At 45.7% G+C, this 22,817-nt stretch overlaps 1 protein-coding gene across 3 annotated transcripts in view; it reads left to right on the top strand.

Annotated features, from left to right (window-relative positions):
* GNAO1 (G protein subunit alpha o1) overlaps positions 1,010-22,817 on the top strand; it is a 176,301-nt gene continuing 154,493 nt past the window's right edge. The window contains exons 1-2 of one of the 3 annotated variants that reach the window (XM_021097094.1): positions 1,010-2,145; positions 2,382-2,424. In XM_021097094.1, coding sequence (XP_020952753.1) covers positions 2,028-2,145; positions 2,382-2,424 — 161 coding nt within the window. In that variant the 5' untranslated portion in view covers positions 1,010-2,027. Of the gene's footprint in view, positions 2,146-2,381; positions 2,425-19,224; positions 21,264-22,817 lie in introns of those variants that run through there. The other 2 variants (XM_021097095.1, XM_021097097.1) reach the window with 2 other exon arrangements.

Below are 22,817 nucleotides of genomic sequence, written 5' to 3'. Positions count from 1 at the left end.
ATGCAACCTTTCCTATTGGCGCCTTTCTCTAGGAGGACCCCTGGGGCTGTCTGGTGGAAGTGACTGTAAAACCATTGTGTGCAGTGAGAACTTTTTTCAAAATCTCAGAGACCACCCAGAACATGCCTGATCTTTGGCAGAAGTATACGTGTTTCCTCAGTACTTGAGGAGCTGTATGCTGAGTAGCTGACCCAGGTTTCTGAGTCTTTACTTGGAAAAGGGATGGGAGAGGGGTATATTAAAAGATGAAGAAAGGAAGAAACTCTCTTCTCTATTCAAAATTCATTTAATATATTTGTGTTTGGGGAAGAGAATTCAAGGCAAAGACCTCAACCAAACTAAACCTGCCCAAATGAGCAAAAGCATTTAAGTTCTGTTTGAGGAAGTAAGCATGTGCTAGAAGCTCACCAGATGGAAACCTGTCCCATCCAAAAGCTTCCCAGCGTGGTAACTGTCCCCTGCGCTAATACCCAAGGCCCGGGATCCTGGAGCAAAGGCAGGCAGAGGCCCTGTGTGGACAGGCCCTGGATTTGTCTCATCCTGCTGCGTTCTTCTCCTCACAGCCTCCTCTCTCACATACTAGGTGCTCAATAAATGCCTGTGGGACCCAGGAAGAGAAAAATCAGAATCTGCCTCCATGTCCCAAGGGGGAATGACTGGGAACGCAGGTTTCCTCAGAACGACCGTCTCCTCGCGTTACCTCAGGCCACTTGACCTCGGCTGCTATGGGCGCAGCAGCAGGAGAGCAACCATGAAGGCAAGATGGAGAGGAAGCGAGAGAGCAAGGGAGACAGCGCGTGCCGCTAGCTGGGAGACCCACCTGACCGCGGCGGGGGCACTCCAGCACGGCGCTCTCAATGACCAGGAGGCCCGAGCCGCCCGCGTGCGGGGCGGAGGCGGAGGCGGAGGCGAGGAGGAGCGCCCCAGCGCGCGCCCGGCCCCAGACCCCGCCCCCGTCAGGCTCCCCACGCGCCCACCTCCGGGAGCCGCGGCCGTGCGGGGAAGGGGTGGGGGAGGGGAGGACGCGCTGTGCGGGCGCGCGCGCCGCCGCCAGTCGACGCGGGCCGGGCGAGCGCACCTCCCCTGCCCCCCACCCCTCCCCATCCCGGGGGCCCGGCGCGCGGCCCTGCTGACGTCAGCAGGCGGCTGGCGGTGCGGGGTGCGCAGAGCCGCTGGCGCACTCGCGCTCTGCGCTCGTCCCCTCCCCCGCCCGGGCTGTGGCGCGCGCGCTCGCTCGCTCTCCCTTCATTTTTTTCTCCCCTCCCTCCCAGCTTCTCTCTCTTTTTCTCTCTCTCTCTCTCTCCCACTCCCTTTCCCTTTCCCTCTCCCCCTCAAGCTCACGGCTGCCCGCGGCTCTCTCGCGCTCTCGCTCTCTCTCCGGTAGGCTCCACAGAGAGATGCGAGCCCTGGGAGGCAGCGACGCCGCCTCCAGCTAAAGACCTGCCCCCTGGCCCGGCCCGGCCCCTTGCCCAGCCCTGCCCAGCGCGCGGGGGTCGGCGAAGGCGCCGCGGACGCACGGACGGCTGAGGACCCGCGATGCACATGCACTAGCAGCACCCCCTAACTCACTCCCTCCACACCCCGCGCCGCCTCCTCCTCCGGCAGCAGCGGCAGAAGGACCCACCCTGCCCCCCACCCCACCCTCTGCCGGCTCCGGCTGCGGTTACTGCCTCGACTATTATTTTATTTATTTTGGGTCGTGCACAAGCCTCAGTGCCTGCAGCCCTCGCCTCCTCGGACCACGGGCGCTTCCTCCCTCGGCTTCGGAGCCCCAGACCCCCGCCACCCTCGCCTCGACACCCCCTGAGCCCCGCCAGCTGCCGCGAGTCTCCGTGGCTGAATCTTGTTAGCCGCTGTCTTTTTGGGGGTTCTGGTTTCCTGACATTTTTGTTTTCAGCGAAAGGGAGGCTATCGTGATTTTTCCCCCTTTGAACCCAGGCTCTGCTCTCTGGGGGGGGTGGGGGGCGCGCCGAGCCGGGGAGCTGTGCCAGCCAAGTCGTGCGGGCTGTGGCAGGGAAGGGGCCACCATGGGATGTACTCTGAGCGCAGAGGAGCGAGCTGCCCTCGAGCGGAGCAAAGCGATTGAGAAAAACCTCAAAGAGGATGGCATCAGCGCCGCCAAAGACGTGAAATTACTCCTACTAGGTAAGGACCTGGGCTGCCACCCCCATCCCCCCGCCCCGGCCACTCTGCATCCCGCTCCACCGGTACCCACACCCCATCCCCTCACTTGCTCCGGGGGAGACCTGGTCCCCGAGTGGGCACCAGCATGTGCCCAGCATCACCCACTCCCTCGCATGCCTTGCCCCCCCCCACACACTAACCCCCCCTCCCCTAAGCTGACACTCACCAGTTTTCCACCCCCCTGTCTGTCCCAACAGGGGCTGGAGAATCAGGAAAAAGCACCATTGTGAAGCAGATGAAGTAAGTCCCTGTGGCATTGGGATTTTTACTTTTATTAAGCATAATTTTTTATCATGTGTATTACCTTGCTCACTTCACTTTGCTCTCTGGCCCGGTTTTTAATTCGTGCACACACACACACACCTGGATTTGATTTCCCTCCCCCAGGCCCTACGTTGATTCTGGGTCCCCCACCCCAATTCTCAGGATGGGTGTTTTTTGTTTTTTTGTTTTTTTGTTTTTTTTTTTCTGCGAGGGGGGTAGGGAAGGGGAGCGCCTGTAGTTGTATGAATGACAGTGTCCGCCATATTGATCAGAACATCACACTATTGGCTTGATTATGATCATTACTGTTGATTGTGGGATGTTTCTTGTGTATTCCTGCTTCCATTTCTGTCTCTGTTTCATTCTGTCTCTATTTCTCTCTTCTCCTTCCTCCACTCCCCATTTCACATTCATAATCCTACCCCCCTGCCCTTCTCCTGGGCAGTGATTTTTTGAACTTGGCTAAAACATGGAGGGGACCCAGCCCTAGGCTGGGGTGGAGGATCAGGTGTCTGCTGTTCAATGATCTGGTGCTGAATTAGAGGCTGTGGTTTCTGGGAAACCCCCTGCCTCCCAAATAGGAGGAAGGTTAGGGGAAGGGGCTTTTGGTAGGGGAGGGGGTGGGTTTCCAAATGGTTGTAACTGGCACAGCTGTATCCAAGGTAGAATTGGAAGGAGGACTCTGGTTGTGAGGTTGAATGCCTGTCGCTTGCTGCTTCGCCACTTCCCCCCCCCCACCCTCCCAGCGTTTGCTCTCCTGACACTGGCAGTTTTTGTTCATTCTGTGGCCTTTATCAGTGTATTTATTTACACTCTGCATAGGCTATGTTCCATATAATCTACCCACAATGCGGATTTCAGGCCCCACTTGCCCCACTTGCCTGCCACCCCCTCTGCCTTAGATATCAGTTTCCCCTCCTAATTAGGTGGGGGTGGATTTGAGTGATGGTTGAAAATTAACAAAATGGGATATTCCTTCTCTGCCACACTTTCTCAATAAGGAGCCTCGCCCCTCCTTCCTACTCTCAAGCTTCTTGCCCCATCCACTCCTGATTAGCAGTTGCTGGTGAGCCCACAGGCAGCTTTGCTTGGGGAGGGGGAGGCCTTAGGAAAAAGGTGCGTGCCCTTGGGCCTTCTAGCTCTGCTGCTTCCGTTGGCTTGTCACGGAGGAGTTCGTTAGGACCGTTTAGCGAGGATTCCATGTCGCTTTGCTGTGACACCTTCGTGCACACACGGCCCCTAATTAGGGGTTGCTGTGCAGTAAACAAAAATGATTATTTTTTCAATTTGACAGAATAGCCGAAGTAATTGCAACCCGTAGGAAAACAATGGAAAATAAAAACCCTTTCAAGGAAAGGTGGGTGGGAACGGAGCATGTTGCGGTTTCAAAACCAAGATGCAAAAAAATCTTGCATGTGTAACAGGCATGACAAGCGGGTTCTAGGCGGCGCCATGATGGTAGGGAGTAGAGACTCGGAGACAATTTCTCCCGTCTGCTTGACATGTTCTTATTTTTGTTCGAGAGCTCCCTGGGGCTTTCTTTGCATAGGCCCCTCGGCTTGCCGCACCCCTCTGAGCCAACGGTAATTTGGCCTGGGGCTTCTCTGGAGCTTGTGCATCCTAAATGGATGGGGAGGTGGGGCCTGGGGAATTGCTCTTTGCCACAAGGTGCATGTTGTATCTGCCTGAAGCCCTGTAAATGCAAGCAGCGCCACCCCTTCTCCCCCAAAGGGGGTCGTTTCAAAACTTCAGAACTCTGTAATCTACAGTGGCCGGCTTGGAGCCTGGTGGAAGCCCAAGCCACCGGCGCTGGGTGAGGTTTCAGGCGTTGCGAGTGGTGGACAGCGCCCAGCCGAGGTTGAAAAAGTCGTTGGGGCTCAGCTCGCTGACGCTCGGCTCGGCTCGGCGCAGGCCGGGCGCGGGACTCGGAGGGACTCGGCACTGTTCGGAGCCGAGCCGCGGCCCTGGCGGAGAGAGCCGAACCTTTTCGAAGGGTGCCGGAGGCATTCGGAAGTGCTCGGGTGACGGAGGCGGGGAGGGAAAGAGGGGGTGTGCTAAAGTCTGGAAATTAACTTTGCATCTGCCGAAGCAACTCCTTACCTGCTTTTCCTGAACAAGCCTCATAAATTAGGTTGATTTAATAAGAAGTTTAAAAATATATACTGAATCCCCCAAAGGGTACCTTGGCTATTTTATTCAAAGGAGAGCTAAGCTCTCCAAGGAGTTAGGTAGGTGTGCCATTTTAGAATGAAAATTCCTAATTATGTACTGGGGCAGGAAATCTTAAAAGAAGGCTGTATTTAGACTTCCCCGGAAAAGTCTTATGCGTCTCATTTGGTTACACTGAGGAGGGAGGGAAAAAACGCAAGCATTAGATGTTTCAGACTTTTCTCTTTGCCCTGAACTTCCCCCTCTACTGACCCCACAGGATGCCTTATTTGGAGAAAAATATCAGGCAAAATTGAGATTTTGTAGGTAAAACTGTTATTATGTTTTTAAAGATACACCAATTCTCTTTAGGAAATGGCTAAGTTTGTGAAAAGGTCAGTCAGAAGATTTCTGGCCCATGTAAATTTTGCCACAAGGGACCCTGCCACCCTGTCCTCCTGAAGCATTCATGAGTGGCAGCTTTTTGTGTGAGCCCTCCAGTTTGGCATGAAATAAATCAGATCAGGGCCTTGTGCCAAGTTGGATGCAAGACTTCTTATATTAACCACAAAATGTGGGATTGGTATCATTGTATCCTAGTGACAAATTCTTTTGAGTTCTCCCTTGCAGAGGTGATTTTCCAGATCGCCATTTGGCTGAGAGTCACTTGAGTCAGGAAAAGTGTACTGTGGGTGGGGCTGGCCCTGAAAATCTAGGTGGCATTTACAGAATGTAGTTTTGCACTTGCTGGGGCCATATAATTGGTGACCAACCTATCAGACCATACTGTTGATTTAACAGGATGTTGTTTTATATCACCTGGGCAGATGAAATTAGGGTGTTCTCTGTGTGTGATGCCCTGTGAGGACTGGAATTTCCTAATGAGAACTGGGGTTTAATAGCTCAGCCTGTTGCCTTGGGAGGAAGAATATTGATACTGAGACATCTCCAGTCCCTTTTAAATCAGCATTTCCAGAAAAGCAAGGAGCTATAATACTTAGTAATTAATTTGTTTTAACATTAAAACAAAATATCAACACCCATAGCAGCCTAGAAACATTGCAGGGAGACTGACCTTTGAAATTCTTTTGTTTGATATACATTGCAGTGGGAAGCTTGCATCCACTAAGAAATGTCACAGATTAGGTTGTCGTTTTAAAAGCCTGATTCTTATTACTTAATAAAAACTTTCATTTGAACCTAGCTTGCTAGGTTTTTTTTTTTTTTCTTCATGTATGTGATTGTGAACTAGTGTTTGAGAGTTCTGTGTCAGACAATCCAGAACCTTTCCATAAGGAGAAATAAACAGTGATCATTGAGACAGCACAAATATAATTTTACCCACACCATGAGTAATCAGTGACTTTTTTATGTGTGGTATTTAAAATAATTTTGCTTGTTGGGAGGTTGTGACCTTATCTGTGATACAGCCTCATCATTTTTGCAATCAGGGAACTCTCTTATTCAGACTAATCAGAAATTTAACAGCAAGTGTTAATTTTATTTAATCACTAAAACCCTCCCAAAGAAATCTCTTAAGGCATATATGGAATCAACACATCACTTTAAGAGACTTTACATTCTAAGCAAATAGTGACAATTACTTGGAACCTCAACCTTATGAAAATGTAAAATCAACCATGAAGTTGCTGCGGGCACCAAGTTTGTCCTCACTTGAGGTGTTGAGTTTTCTGTGATGTCACATTCAGGCTGTCCATTGTCTCTGGAGCATTAAGTGAGTTTTCAAGGAGCTAGAGAACCCGAAAGTGGCAATGAGGCTTGGCTTGATAGCTGGAAGACTTTATATAAATGGACACAGTAAAATGGAGTGCTTTGGTGTGTGTTCCTTTCCAAGTTGCTGCTCAGTGCCATTAGTAAAACAAAATTTAAGGATTTGCCTGGTGAAGACATCATTGCTTCTAGAAACATCCCAGCCTTTCCAGTGATTCCAAGGACAGGCCCTACTAGACAGGGAAGGCAATCTGCTGCCAAAAGCGGGTGGTTTCCTCCTACCAGCTGACCCTGACTTTGTAATTAGGGTGTCTTGTTTGGCTTAGGTTCAGGGCAAGCCTGTGTTCATTCAATGCACCTGCTAAGTGGCAGGCAGGCTTGGAGGTGAATAGCAACTGGCAACAATTACTCCATAAAAGCACAGTCATCTAAAGGGGCATTTCCTGCACATCCCCAAAGGGTCCCCTGTTGAGGCAGCACTCCACTGAGAGCTACTCTTCTAGACCTGTGGACTTGTTATTTCTGCAATCATCTCTTTGGCTGCTTTGTTCCCCCTCCCCTTCCTCCTGTCTCCATGTTTATTCAAATGGATGCACCTTGCTCTCTGGAGACAGTGTGAGCGCAAACAGACTGTCAGATCAAGTAGCAGATGAGTTCTCCTTTGCTGATGGATGGTGCTTTCTCCCTCCTTACTGTTCACTGAACTGTAAATACCAGCAGACCTTCCTGCCAGAAGAGTAGCAAACAGTCCACCTGATCTCCTTAGGAATTGGCTATGGAATTCTTGAACCTCAGTCACCTGTTGGATTCTGAAATAGAACCCGTGTGCTTGTTGAAAGGGTTGTTGCCAGTGAGATTAAATGGGTGAAGCTTCATGTTGGATTGAGAAGACTTGAAAGGGATCCAGAATTTCTCATCTCTCTGTGGGGCTAGATTATGTTTACAGTGCCCAGAGTCAGAGTACTGTCTCATTTTTTTTTAGCACTTGAACTCCCCCAATTATATTGTGCTTCTTAGCTTGCCACACCTGCTAAAGATAGGCCCACATCACTTATATTTTTCAGCTGCTCACAATACTCTAGTTCTGTTAATGCTGGAGACTTAATATGAATAGAATAAGGTCCTATATTCCTGACATGTGCTTGGTCCATCTGGATGCAGGCACTTGGTTCCCTATTCCCCAGGGTGTTTTCAGTATCTCATTTCTTACGAAGCTAGACACACCATTGTTATAAGAGCACATTTTGATCTGAAAGACAGTAGACAAGCTGGTGATGAGATGATTTCAAACTGAACAAAAACATTTTGGAAAGGATTATCCCCAAATTTGACATTAGCAAAGAATAACTTTTGACTTTGAAAAAAAAATTAAAAATGTGTATGTGTATACATACACTACATGGATTTCTTAAAATTTCTTTAAATTTCTTTAACCTAATATGAGAAAGGCACTACTCCTCACTTTATTGATTGTATCATCATAAAAAGCTGGAAGGTGCTCACACAAACTCCATTCTAAGAATGTGTTCAAAACTGGTATCACATTCTAATTTTATTCTGTGTCTCTCATTCATGCACAATACTGGTTAGAAAAGGAAACTTCTGACAAGTCAGTCATAAGCATAGGAGCCAGAAGGAGAGGAAGGAACGGTGGTCTGTTACTGGTTCAAAGAGAGGTAGTTTCCACTTAAGAGAAGCCCTTTAGTCTGCTTCTTTAAAACTGAGAGGCAGTTAGGAGCCTGGACTCTATAACCAGGCTACTTGGCTTCAAATCTTGGCTCTACCGCTATCTAGATGTGTGACCCTAAACAAGTTACTTAACTTTGTGTGCCTTAGGTTTTTTTGCCTGTAAAATGGAACTGATAATAAAAATACTTAATAGGGGAGTTCCCATTGTGGCTCAGTAGTAATGAACCTGACTAGTATCCATGAGGACACGGGTTTGATCCCTAGCCTCGCTCAGTGGGTTAAGGGTCCAGTGTTGCGCCGAGCTGTGGTGTATGTCACAGACTTGGCTTGGATCCCATGTTGCTCTGGTTGTGGCATAGGCCAGCAGCTACAGCTCAGGTTCAACCCCTAGCCTGGGAACTTACATATGCCATGGGTGTAGCCCTAAAAAGACAAAAAAATTTAAAAAAATTAAAAAAAAAAAACCTAATAGGGTTGTGAGCCTTAACTAATGTAATATATAAAATACCATTATAGCAGTTTTTTAGAACTCATTTTACAAATGTCAGCTCCAGTTTTGATTATTTTGATTGATTAGTCGTTGTTCCCTTCCCTAATGGAGTTCTCAAGAATGTGGGCCTTAACTTCTCTGAGAGCCAGAAGTGGGACGCTATGGTTAATGCTCAGGGCTTCTTCCCCTTGCCTGCTCTGCAGCATCAGTTATATAACAGTGTTGTCATAACTGATGTGACATTTTTGATGGCGCAGCTGCTTCAGCCCAAGAGACTGAAGTGATGTTACAGAGAGTGGGAAACAGCACTGGACCAGGAGTTGAGACAGGTGGCTCCGCCTCCCTGGGGGCTCTGTTTTGTGGAGTAGTTGGACCACAGCTACCCCGACCTACTTTCCTATTCTAAGTGGTCTATGAAATTGGGAATCATGTTTATGCTCAGAGTCTTGAGGTCTTTGATGCGAGATTCTAAACATAGAAGCATCAATTCTGGTTCTACCCTGAGGGGATAAGGGGTACTCATGAAAGCTCTTCTAAGACCAAGATAATTGCAGAATAGCAACCTCAACCACAAAGGTTTGTCAGCCAGAAAAGTCGTAGTCCTGAGAGGCATTTAGAGAAAACCACCTCTAGCCAAACTTTTCATGCAGACATGCATCTCAGACCAAAGAGGAGGATCTGAAAGTATCCTGTTACTGAGAAACAGGATGTTTCTGGGAGGAAAGACCCAGTGACATGTTAGAGGAAGAAGTGGTTTGTCTGTGGCTTCAAGGATGCTTAGAAATGGAGACAACTCTTGCTTCCACCCGGGAGGCTGGATAGCCTGGAAGGAATGTGCCCTGGGTTTGGGTACGTAAGATCTAGGGAGTAGGGAGATTTGCAGACTAGTGAGAAACAGGAGAACTGTGTTTTAATTTTGTCTTTTTCCTAATTTGACTTTGGGCAAGTGATTTAGCCCCTCTAAGCCTCAGTCTATTCATCTTTTAGAATATGGGCTTTCACCATAGAATTCCTCAGGCCTCTTTCAGATTTCTAGCTCAGTAAGATGCAAAGAGAAACCTAGAAGCCTGAAATGCATGGGGGGATTAGTGGGAGTATTTACCGCCCACAGCTTTTATCTGCTGAGCCATCTTTAGTTCTAATTTTCTTTACAGAAAAGAGGAAAAATATTGTGCTTTTCATAGCACCAAAAAATTAAAGTAAAATAAAATCCTGCAAGGCTTATAGTCAATACACTGAATTTGTCCCCCTGCTCACTTGATTTCTCAACCAAGAATGGAGAAAAGGGGGATAATATATATAAGAACAGGACTCCGTGGCCAAGGATTTACCCTGGCTTCCCTGCTAATGACTTAGCCAACAGATTTTCTGTGGAAAATTGTTACTTATGGGAACAACTTCCCATTGCTGTAAAATCAACCATGGGTCACCTGCCTCCAAAGTCTTAGAACATTGATATTACGCATTGTAAATTAATTAGGTGTTTATGTATCTGTGTCCCTTGCTAGTCTGGGTGCCCCCTCCCTACCAAGGCTCCCTAATTTATTTTTGCTCATCAAATAGCCCCAAGCCCAATGTCTAGCACATAGAAAGTGCTTAATAAAAGTTAGTTGAAGATAGGAAAGAACTGAGGTGCACAAAGAATGCGAACTCATTTCTACATAAGACAAACTAATGATATTGAAAGCCTTTGATGACCATAGACAGCATTCATCATTTTCAATCCCATACACTATCCTTATTTTTTTTTCACATCAACCTATGAGGAAATACAGTCCTCAGTTTGATCTTACAAATGAGGAAGTGAGGCTCAGAGAAGTTAGGTGACTTACTCAAGGACACACAGCTTAGTAAGTGACATCGATGTATTCAGACCATGATTTTTCTAATTCCAAAACCCATGTCCTTTCCATTCTAATACCACACAGTTCTTACTAGACCACCATCAGTGTGGGTGGTAGAGAGCCGGTACCCATTAGCAAAAAGGATTGGCCCAAGTCTTAGTTGAGGTCAGTGACTAAGAAAATAACTAGTGCTTGGTTGGTGCTGGGTTCCTTGTGGAGATGGAGGTCACCGTTGTGTATCATGTTGTTTCTGACACCACAGTGTTCCCTACCTTACATCTAGACAGCCCCTGAAATCATTTTCCATTCATGCCTCAGAAGTATGGGCCATTGGTAGGTGGCAACAGAGAAGAGCTACCACTTAACACTCAGACTTTGGTGGAAGGATGTGGTTGGAGGAGACTTGAGAAAGGCAGGATAGTAGAATATCCATCCATTCAACCACTCTCCACCCATCCATCAATCCATCTCTCCACCCATAAGAGTTTACTGAGCACCTAGTATGAGCTAGAGCTATACATGGTGTCATGAAGGAAGAAGAGGAGCTGCCCTTGAGGAGCTCAACCTAAAGGAAGATAGATATAAAAGACACTTAAACTCAGAGTGGGAAGTGCCATGAGGCTGTGGGAGAACAGAGGGCACTTTCTCTAGGGCAGGAAGTTCAGGGAGGTTGGCCAAGGGAAAATGATTTGAACTGAGTTTTAAAAACATGTAGTTTCGGTGGAGAAAAGGAGTGCCAGGCAGAGGGACCAACATGTAAAAATACACTGAGGTTATGTCACTAATGGAACATGCTGGGAATGTCAAATAATTTGGTTTGATTACAGCACAGTATGTAAAAGGAGTATCAAGAAATGGAAGGTGAGACAGATCCAGTCATGAAGGTCCTTGTATATCCTGCCAAGGACTTTGGATTTTATTCTGAATATAATGAGGTGCCACCAAAGGGGTTTTTTAATTGAAATATAATTGATACAACATTATATTAGTTTCAGGTGTACAATGAAATGATTTGGTATTTGTAGGTATTGCAAAATGATCATCCCAGTAAGTCTAGTTGATATCTGTCACCATGCATGGTTATAGCTTTTTTTTTTTTTTTCTTTGTAGTGAAGACTTTCAAGAACCAGAGGGTTTTAAGAAACGAGTGGCAGGTTTACTTTGCACTTTAGAAAGATCATCTAGGTGGACTGGAAGGAGTCAAATCCTGAGGTTACAAGACCAGAAGGAAAGTTATTCTGTGATCCAGATGGGAAAAGATTAAGAACTAAACAAACTAAAAGCAGTGGTTGTGGGAGGTGGGAAAAGGAGACAGATTGAAGAGCTCTTTGGGCGTGGAATAATGGAATTTATTTAATGGTCACTTGGAATGGCATTGAGGAGGAGCTGAATTTTAAAGGATGTAGACAGAAGTGAGTCCAGGATTCTTGGTTCAGGTGACTGGTGGGATGGTAGTGCCATTCCCTGAGATGGAGAAGTACAGGAGGAAGAGGGAAGGCTTGGGGAGAAAAACGCTGACTTCATTTGATCATGTTGATGATTTTGTGTGGACCATCCAAGTGGGGATCCCTGGCAGGCAGTTGGGTATGTGGAGGAGGAGACAAGATGCACCTGAGGAGAAGGGTCAGTGTGGAATTCTGTGGTGCTTGTGGACAGTGAGAGCCATGGAAGCTGGGAATCTCACCAGGCTGAGTGAGAAGGGGGGAGAAGGCAGAGGATGCATCCCCCACCACAAACACACTCACTCAGCTCTAGGAACTGAAAATTATCTAGGGAGAGGAGCCTGTGAGGGAAACCAAGGAGGAGTGAGCTAAGAGGTGGAAAAGAAAACCAAGGTAGAGCAGTTTTGTGGAAGCCCAGGAAGGAAAGAATTTCAAGAAGGCAAGGTTGAGTCAGATATGGCAACAGTCAAAATAAAATGAAGACTGGCAGGTGTCCACAGGGTCTGGAAAGTTGTTGGCAAGCTTGGTAAGAGCCGTTTTCAGTAGAGTGGCAGAATAAAAGCGAAATTGCTATGGAGTTAAGCAAGTGGGACTAAAGAAATTGAGGCCATGAATGGAGTCTCCTGGAAAAGAAGTCCGAGCTATAGAATGAAGGGGAAGGAGGGAGGGAGGAAAGGAGGAGGAGTGCGGGGTTCAGAGAGGGTTCTATTTACTGTGCATTTGGCTGCTATGGAGGGACTTGGATCCATTGAGAAGCTGTAGAGAAAGAGCCCAGATGGAGAGGAGACATTCTTCCTCTACAAAAAGAGGAAGCAGTGGAAGGAGCAGAGCCCCGAGAGGATGGGCAGAGATGGAGTGCAGAGCATGGGCAGGCATCTCCTCCCCTGAGACTGACAGGAAGGTCATAAGCATGGGTGTGTGTGCAGAAATTTGGGGTGGGATGGTAGGGACAGGGATTGAAGGAGTTGCTGCCTTATCTATTTTTCTTTGTGAGGTGAGACGCAGCTGTGCTCATTTATCAGGCACTGAAGATTGGTAACCTTTCTTCTATTCAAACCACTCATTTATTCATTTACTCAATATTTATCTAGCACCTGTTATGTATTAGGCGCTATTCAAGGTGCTCAGAGATGCAGTGGTGATCAAGTCAGTCTCTGGGGATCAGGCAATAACTTCATTAATAATTGGACATAGTAATTGCAGACTGAAAATGTTTCTGGAGTCACACCTTTGGGTGAGGCCTTATACTGATCACCTGGGGATCCAACTCTTGCCCTCAGGGAGTTGCATCAGTTGGAGGATTCAAATCAGAAGGGGCAACAGAAGGATTTGATTTAGACAAGGGCTCAGGGTTAAGCCTGTAGGCAGTAGGTGGAGAAACGAGAGTTCAGCGGAACTGGGTTGTCTTACTGCACTCAGCTTCCCTCATTCTGGGCTGTTATGGTGGGGCTGCCTACCACTGCCCCTCTGCCACTTGAAAATAGAAGTGGGCATGTGACCCAGGCCTTGCCAGTTAACAAAGTCCTATTCTTCTGGCCACAGTGATTGGCCTAGGGGATGGGATGTGACTCAGTTCAGGTTGGGCAGAGTCCTCTGGGATTTTAGAGTCACTATGAGAAAGGAACTCTTCATCTCGGATCTCAGAAAGGTCACTGGGTTGGACTGATGAAAGCCTGAAGCTGTGTGTGGCCATGTTTTCACATCTCCATCACTTTCTGTTGGGAGGAAGCGTGCCTACTGTGGGAGAGACTTCGAGAGTTAGGGGAGTGGGGGGAAGAGAGGAGAGAGGTGGGAAGCCAGAAAAACCTTTGATGATAATTATTAGAATCTCTGAAGCTGGCTCTGTGCACCTGACAGTTATATGAACCAAAAAATCTCTCCTTTTAATAAACTAATTTGAGCTAGAATTCTCTCCTTGATAACCAGAATCATCTTGATAAAATGGGTAAGGGCTTCTGGGGAGACAAAACAGTAGGAGCTGAAACACAAAAGCAGGACTCAAACATGCAGGGGATGGGCAGAGGGTAGCAGTATGTGCTAGAGAGTTGGGGTTTGTGGGATTATGAGAAGGGGCGATTGGAAGGGAAGAGTGGAGCTGGATTGTAGGCTTCCCTGGGCATTTGGCTACTGGGGATTTGCTTTGAATACATGGCAGGTGCACTACGTCCTCCTTGCATGGCAGGGTAGTAAGGTACCAGGTCAGGAGAGCTTGAAGAGGAACACCAGAGAAGAGGCTTAAGAGTGTAGAGAGGTTTTTGTAGTCTGCACTAGAGAGTTGGTAGGAAAAGCAATGAGGAATTGGATGGGGGTGAGATTTTGGAGGCAGAGTAGATGAGACCTGGTGTCTAGTTGAACATGAGGAGGAAAGAGTAAATCAGAAGGGTCCTCCAATCTTTGAACCTGGATGGTGGAGGTTAGTTGTTCTGCCATCAAGTTAGGAAGCATAAGAGCAGGGAGGGAGGTGGCAGAGGGAAGAGGGCAAGTCAGAGCACAGGTAGGAATTTCGGATATTTGCAGGATAACTTTTGTGTTGTGTTTAGCAGTTTTCATTGGAAAGTCATTCTGGCCTTGAGAGAGGCCAGGGCTGGAAGGAGAATAAGGCTTGTCTCCCTTGCTTGATAGGACCATGAGAGTCTGTGGATGCCAGGCAGCTGGGGTGAGTATGCAGATGGAGAGGAGAAGGGGGAGCTCAGGGAAGGAGCCCCTTGGTGGGGGTGAAGCAGGGAAACCTGCCTTGGGTAGACCCACAAGTAGCTCCAACTGGGAAAAGGGGCTGGAGGTCAGAGGAGCAAGAGGAGACCCCTGCCACATGTGCAACCCCAGGGAGGGAGTGTGCTTCAGGGAATTCTGGCTGGCGTTGCCCAGTTCACTAAGGCCTGAGAAAAGACCATTTTATTTGGTGATTGAGGTTATTCCTGGCCTTTGAGAGAGCAGTTTCAGTGAAGGGGAAGGGGGATCAGAACCAAACTCAAAAACATTGTAGGGTGGAGATGAGGCCAGACTGGGATTAAAGAAACCTGAGTTCTACCCTTGCTCAGCCCCTATTTAGCTTGGTGGCCCAGGCAATTTCCTTAACTTCTCTAGCATTTAGTATCTTCACATGTAAAATTAGGAAACTGGACTGAATGATCTATAAGCTTCTGGTCAAGTCTTGAAGTCATAATTTAAATTTTGCTGTCCAGCAAAACAGATGTTCTTGTGGCAAAGGAATTCCCTGCCTTCTCCCTTGGCCACCCCCAACTGAGTTAATAAATTATAACAAAATTAAGCTTTCAGAACTCTAGTGCTAATTGAGAAAGAAAATTGGGACATCAGCTCAGGAAATTGTGGACACCAGTGCATGTTTTGTCCACATTACACTCCACTGAGAGTGCAGTGGCCTGTGAGGCAGCAGTTTGTCTCTAATACTGTCAAGGTTTACAAGACCAGGATCCTCTGCTGCTCTTCCATGGGAGATGTGCCATAGATGGTTCCAGAGTAAGAGGCAGAACAACCCTGGGGTTCCCCTCTCTCTGAATCCACATGGATAGAATAGAGAAGGCCCATGAGCCTGAGTTGGCTACATGGGAGAGCTCCAGCCAGGAGGGCAAAGAAAGGTTGGAGGGACCCAGGGCTCAGGAGAGGACCAAGCCTGAGGGTACCAGAGGGCCAGGGCTTTGTCTCCCAGATACTCTCTGGCCACATCACTGGGAACTTTGGGGAAGGGATGGTAGAATGGCAGTAGGGAGGGCCTGGTTCTGAGTTGGGGTGGCCCTCCTACCCCTTTTTCCTCCATGTGCAAACAATATAAGGCCTGTTTCTTCTTTGAATCCTCTCCTTAGAGTTTCGTCCACGTGGACCTCAGTAGTCTCTACTTTGGCATGTGCGTATTCATTCTAGGAATACCAGTGGAAGACACACCATGTTTTGGCGTTTTCTAAGTTCCTAGGAACAGAGTTCTTAATAAGACCAACAATCTCCTTGCCCTCTAGGACCTAGCTTTAGAGAAGGAAGATAGACAGTAAACAGGTAAGTGAATAAGCAAGGTCATTTCATGTAGTGAGGTGTCCTAAATGAGGAAACTGGGCTTAAATAGTGGGAAGTGGCTGGAGAAGATAAGGGAAAGAAAGCTGGTCGGAAAAGAGCTGAGGAAGAGGGAAGAGCAGATGCAAAAGTCCCGAGGCAGAAGTGAGCAAAAAGGCAGCCAATGAGGCTGGACCATAGGGAAGGAAAAGTGATGCAAATGACATTAAAGAGACAGTGAGGAGCCACCACACAGGGCCTAGTGGCCATGGAGAGGCATTTGAGTTTCATTCTGAATGCCATGGGGGCTTAAAACATGGGACAACTTGACCTAACTTATGTATTAAAGATTCCTCTGCATTCTGGAAAAAGCAAAACCGTAGAGACAGAAATCACATCAGTGGTTTCTAGGGGTGGTAGAAGAGAGAGATTGACTACAAGGGGAACAAGGGAACTTTGAGAGGTGATAGAAATATTCTTTTTATTGTCATGGTGTTTACACAACTGTGTATGTTTATCAAGACTCATCAAACTCTATACCCCAAAAAAGTGAATTTAAGTAAATTATACTTCAGTAAATCTGACTTGTAAAATACAACTTTTTTCATTAAAAAAGAATTGCAGGATTCCCGTGGCGCAGTGGATAACGAATCGACTGGAACCATGAGTTGCGGTTCGGTCCTGCCTTGCTCAGTGGGTTAACGATCCGCGTTGCGTGAGCTGTGTAGTTGCAGACGCGGCTTGGATCGCGTTGCTGTGCTCTGGCGTAGGCTGCGCTAAGCTCGATTCGACCCTAGCCTGGAACCTCATATGCCGGAGCGCCAAGAAATAGCAAAAAAAAAAAAAAAAAAAAAAAAAAAAAAAAAAGAATTGCAGTTAGCCTTAATAAAAATCCTCTGGCTGCTGTGTTCCTGACAGACGACAGAGCGCCAGCCTTGCACAGCCCAAGCAGTACATCTACTGCTGGTCTTACAATTGAGACTGCATTATGTGCCATTCCTGAAGACTTCCTCAAATCAGTTTATTGATGTGTGTTCCTAATTTTCCTGTTGACATTGTTTTCCTTTATAGCTGGCTTGGAAGCTTAATGTGGGTAGAAACCATCTGCTTTTTTTGTGTGGGCCCATGCTAGATGCTTATTACATATTATTTCTCTTACCTTTGAATGGTGCTGTAATGTTTACCAGGATGCTTCTACATTCATTGCCACCTTTGAGCCTTAACTTCCAGTGGTCTTTTCAGGCTGCACAGACATTCCTATATCCCCATTTTGTAGATGAAGAAACTGAAGTGAAAGTTAGTGTAGCACTATCAGGGAAGCATGCATTTTGGAGATCTTGGCTTTGCCATTAGTTTGCTGTCATATGTTTTGGGGAAAATTATTTCATCTTTCTGAACCTCAGTTTCCTAGTCATTAAAAAGAGAATTAAGGAGTTCCCGTTGTGGCTTAGCGGAAATGAATCTGACTAGTATCCATGAGGACACGGTTTCGATCCCTGGCCTCACTTAGTGGTTAAGGATCCAGCATTGCAGTGAGCTGTGGTTTGGTCGCAGATGCAGCACAGATCTGGCATTGCTGTGGCTGTGGTATAGGCCAGTGGCTACAGCTCCCATTTGACCCTTAGCCTGGGAATCTCCACATGCCTTGGGTATGGCCCTAAAAAAGAGATTAAAAAGTAAACGCATTGCGGGTACGCTGTGAGGATTAAATGCAGTAACACAGCTAAAAGTGTTTAGTACAATGTTGAAATGCCCTAAATGGTCGCTCTTTCTATTATTTTTACTATCACAGAAAAAATGTAATTTATTCAAGGCAGTGTGGCTAGTTCATGATGGCACCTGATCTTAGTTTTTCTGACTCCAGGTGTGTCTCTCCTTTCATCACATCATTCGGTACAACCAGTTCTCACTGGTTGTCAAGTTGATTGGTCCAGAGCGGATTACTTTTCACCAACTCAGATCCTTCACTGCAGTCGTTGATCAAGTCAGCAAATATTTATTGAGCACTCACCGCTTGCTATATACCACTTACATCTATACCACTGTATAGATGCAGGATATAGTATGAGCCAAGACAGGCTCCATCACTGCCCTCGAAGGCAGAGATGCCTTCAAGTTGATAGGCATTACAGCCGGCCGAGAGGTGGAGAGTGCTGAGCGAGCGCCCAGCTTGGTTTGGGATACGGGAAGACTTCTGGAGGAGGTGACACTCAAACATTTTCTTTTTAACAAAAAGACACTTCTCACGCAACATAGATCAGTATACATGCAAAATATGCATTAATCTCATGTGTTTAACAAGTGTTTTAAAAAGCAAGCACTTACAAAAATAAGGCTCCCAAGTACACCTCCTTGATCTTAGCTCTCTCCCTCACTCCGCACTGTCTTGACTTTTATGGTGTTTCCTTGCTCGTCTGTAGAGTTCATCACCTATACATGCATCTTCTTGTCATACAGCTTATTCTGATCTGGTTTTGACATAATTTGACTCATACTGTTATGTATTAAGTTGTATCTTTCAACATTCTGTTTGTAATATTTGAGTTGTATATAGCTAGGTTTCATTCGTTTTTATTGCGGTATAATATTTTATAGCATTCTCTTCTGAATATTTATAATTTTTCTATGCAGTATTCACCAATATTTGTGTATACTCATGAATTTGCCTTATATTATTCACTTCATTACTGTATAGCATATACCATTACATACCATCTATGACTACCCAGCAATTTATTTATCTATCCTGCTGTTGATATGCCCTGGGTTATCTGAGTTTGAGGCAATTATGAAGGATGCAGCTGTGAATACCCATGGAGATTTATATCCTGAGACATGTACATTTGTAATTGTTCTTTGGAGTGGAATTGCTAGGAATCTTCAACTATATGTAGATAATGCCACATTATATTTTCCAGAGTGGTTATTCCATTTTACACTTGCACTGGCAGAGAGAATTCTAGTCTTTTAAATCCTTGCCAATATTTGGTATTATCAGACTTTTAAATTTTTGCCAAATTGATAGGTAGGTAAGTAGTATCTCATGGCTTTATCCTACCACTAAGATTGAACAGCTATTCATATATTCATTGGACATTGGATTTCCTCTTTTGTGAAGGACCTCTTCTTTTTAATTTTTAAAAAAATTAGTTTGTAACTTTCTCATTAATTCATAGGAGTTCTTTGTATGTTCTGGATACTAGTCCTTTTCCATTTTTGTTGTTGTTGTTGTTGTTGTTTTTTTTTTTTTTTTTTTGGTCTTTTTTTTTTTAGGGCCGTACCCTCAGCATATGGAGGTTCCCTTGCTAGGGGTTGAATTGGAGCTACGGCTCCCGGCCTATGCCACAGCCACAGCAATGCTGGATCCAAGCCATGTCTGTGACATACACCACAGCTCAGGGCAACTCCAGGTCCTTAACCCACTGAGCAAGGCCCGAGATCGAACCCATGTCCTCATGGATACTAGTTGGATTTGTTAACCACTGAGACATGATGGGAACTCCACCTTTTCCAGTTTTAGTCATTATAAATATTACCTTCTCTGTCCTTTACTTTGTTAATTATGTACTGTGATTTTTAAAAGTTTTTAATGTTAGCTTTTTCAATCTTCCTGTTTTTGATTAGTATTTTTTTGTGTCCTATTTAAGAGATCTGTGTTTGTTTTGAGATGGCACAAGTTTTTTTTCTTCTTCAAAAAGCTTTGAAACGTTTCCCTTTTGTATTGAGGTGTTTAATTCACTCGTAATTGATTCTTGTATGTGGTGTAAGATAGGTGTCCAGTTTCATTTTCTTCCCTAAATGGATAACCATTTATCCCAGCACCACTGGTTGGGGAAAAAAAAAAAAAAGAGCTTTTTTCAGTCACTGTTCTAAAGAGCCACCTCTGTCGGAAGTCAGATGTTTTTATACACAGAGTCTTGTTTTTTGGCTCTCTGTTCCATTCCACCAGACTACTCCTAGGTCATTGCCACACTGTCTTGATTACTAGCTTTATAACACATCTGGATGTGTGGTTAAGTAAATCCCTGCACCTTCAGCATCTTCATGAGTGTTTTGGTTATTCTGAGTCCTTTGCATGTAAATGTTAAAATCAATTTCTGTTACATACACGCACAACTTTTGGAATATTGGTTAGTGTTTCTTTGAATCCACTAATCTGGGTAGAACTGATGTCTTTAGAGCTTGAGTCCTCATGATCCATGAGCATGTTATGTTTTACCACTAATTTAGATTATCATAATTTCCTCTAAAAATGTTTATAATGTTTCCCATAGAGGGCTTATATACTTTTTGTTAAATTTATAAGATACTGGATATTTACAGTGGTCTTATAATTGCTGCTTTTTTTGAACTGCATTTTGTATCTGTTGCTAGTATATGAAAATACAGTTGTTTTGTATGTTAATTTTGTATTCATCAACCTTACTTGATTTTTATATAAATCCAAATAGTTGATTGAGAATCGTGAGGCCTGGAGAAGGGAATGTCCTGTCCAGGTTCCCATAACTAGCAAGTACCAGAGCTGGAATGAGTGTCCTCGCATTTCTCCATAACTTCTTAAGGGAGAATCTTCAGGAAGGGTTGAGGGAAGCCAGTTGGGGAAAAGGAAATAACATTTATTAAACACTTTATTTAAGGTGTTTAGTATATATGATCAACTTAACTGGTGGTAAGTTATTGGTTATCCCCACTTTAGAGATGAAGAAAGTGAGACTGACATTATGTGAAAGACTTGTTCAGGGTCACACCTTGGTGCATCACTAAGGGGACATTCCAGAGTTGGAGGAGTCCTGTTGCTCTGCCATGCATATACCAGTCAGCACACAGTCAGCTTTAGAACTCTCTCAGCCTGCTACCCCCACTGCGCTGCCTTCCAGGGCCCCAGCCCTTGCATATCTGGACTGCCTCCATAAAGCTGTCCTAGCATCTTTGGACTCAGGAAGGCCTGCTTATTGTCAGCTCTTGGGTTATGTTCCTACCCAAAGTCCTGAGATCAGTTTCTACCCCTGCCCACCCTGCCACACACACATAATTCATTCTCAACCAAATGAGAAAATGAATTCACAACTTACTGGGTTCTAAAAACCAAATTAGGTGTTCCCCGGGCCTCTCATTTCAGTCCTGACTTAAAAACATCGTTGTTGTGGTTTTATGACCCTGCTTTGTTATACAGTGGACTAGGGAGGATTTATGGTTGCAGTCATTCCTGGCACCCCTTCCCCCAATCTCACCAATTGTCAGGAGCTGCCTGCATGCCAGAAGGAGGTTCGCTGTTGCCGGCAGTGCAAAGGAGTTGTGCAATGCTGTGTTTGACTGCAGCCCAGCAGTGCTCTATTTAGTGTGACAGCTTCCTACTCTGGAACACACAGCCCTTCACAGGGTGACTGTAAACTATGCAACTCCAGAGCTAAACAATGAGGAGTCCTTGAAAAGGAAGGGACAAGCTGGATTTCAGCCTGGATCTGAAATGTGAGTGTGCAGACTTAGGCTACTTGGCGATGGATGGGAGGAAGGTCTTTAGCAATTGAGAAAAGCCAGGAAGTCCTGTCACAGTGCTACTTGTGAGAGTGGGTTTTACTTTTTTAAAAATTTAAATGCTCTTTTCAAACTCTGTTTATCAATTCAGGGAGAGTTTTAGAAACTAGGAGGGACATTTACAAAAGAAAGTAGTCTTATGGTGTTACCAAAAGTAATTGAATGCCGAACACAATATTTAACCTTTGTCCTGGTGGCTCTAAGTCATCATTTTTTATTATTGCTTTGGTTTTAAAAATCAGCAGTGCCCCTAAGGGCAATTGATGTGCAGACCGTTTCCTCCCTGTCCCTCCCCACCATGGTCTTGGAATGCAATTAATTCTGCTTTGATATGCTTTATATAATTTTCCTGTCTCTTCACTTGCTGTCATCCCTCACCTCTTGTTCTTTCGGTGTTCCTACCTCAAACATTATTCCCCTTGTCGTCTTCTCTGAATCTGTGCATGGCCTGGAAAACAAAATGACTGGGTTTGCACAATAATAGTGGGTAGGGCAAGAATAAATAGGATGTAAGTGAGGACCTGAGGAACTCTTGTAGAGTGCTTATGCTTTAGTGCCTGGACTTTTCTACATTTCTGCCTACATAGGACATGGGATTAAGTGTGTGAAAATGAATAGGCAACCATGAAATGTCCTACAAATGTAAGTGACAGTGACAGGGTTGCTGTTGTTGTGCTCAGAGTTCTCCTTTGTCCTTTATGGCTCCTGGCAAGGTTTTGATTCCCAGAAATTGCTGGACAAGTGGCTTCCAGATAAGAGTGATATACAGTCATTTGTTATAAAAGATGTTGGCCTGACTTTAGCAGAAAGGAGGCTGGTATGAAGAATCCCTATAGCACAAGTGCTCTTCTTGGCCCTTTCTGTAAAATGGCCTTGTCACCACACATGGCAAGCCTGCAAGACCTGCAGGGATATCCCCAGGAACCCTGCCCAGTGGTGGGCCCTGTGGACATCTGCTCACCTGTGGAAGAACTTGAGGTCACTACACTTTGCCAGGCCAGACCCACTTGTTACTTTTTGGTCAAGACCTGCACTAGCAATGCTTCTAAGGAAGAGGACATGTGGATTTGACTATTTTCAGATCTTTAGAGTCCTTGCACTTAGGTTTTTGAAACCCTTGGTTAAAAAGTTTCCACCAACATTATTGATTACTCATTTTTTTCGCTCCACAGGTATTGAGCTCTTGCTTCTAAGGAAGGGGGATGGGGAATGTGGTGGGATACTGCAGCTTTTCAGAGTGGTCAGGGAAGGCCACGCAGAGAAGATGAAATTGGAGCAAAGACTGTTGGAGGTGAGGGACCCAGTTGTGTACAATAGGAGAAGAGTGCTGTAGCCAGAGGGAGTAGAAAGTGCGAAGGCGCTAAGTGTGCCTGGCATGTGTGAGGAACCACAAGGAGGTCTGTGTAGCTGGAGCCACAGGTGAACTGGGAAGATGGGTGCTCTCGTGGGAACAGTGGTTATTTGGAATGTGGTCTCAAGGTGGAGAGG

The sequence above is a fragment of the Sus scrofa genome, chromosome 6 (genome assembly GCF_000003025.6).
Source record: "Sus scrofa isolate TJ Tabasco breed Duroc chromosome 6, Sscrofa11.1, whole genome shotgun sequence".
Lineage (NCBI taxonomy): Eukaryota > Metazoa > Chordata > Mammalia > Artiodactyla > Suidae > Sus > Sus scrofa.
Note: the sequence above shows the minus strand (reverse complement) of the source record. Positions and strands in the feature narration are given on the sequence as shown.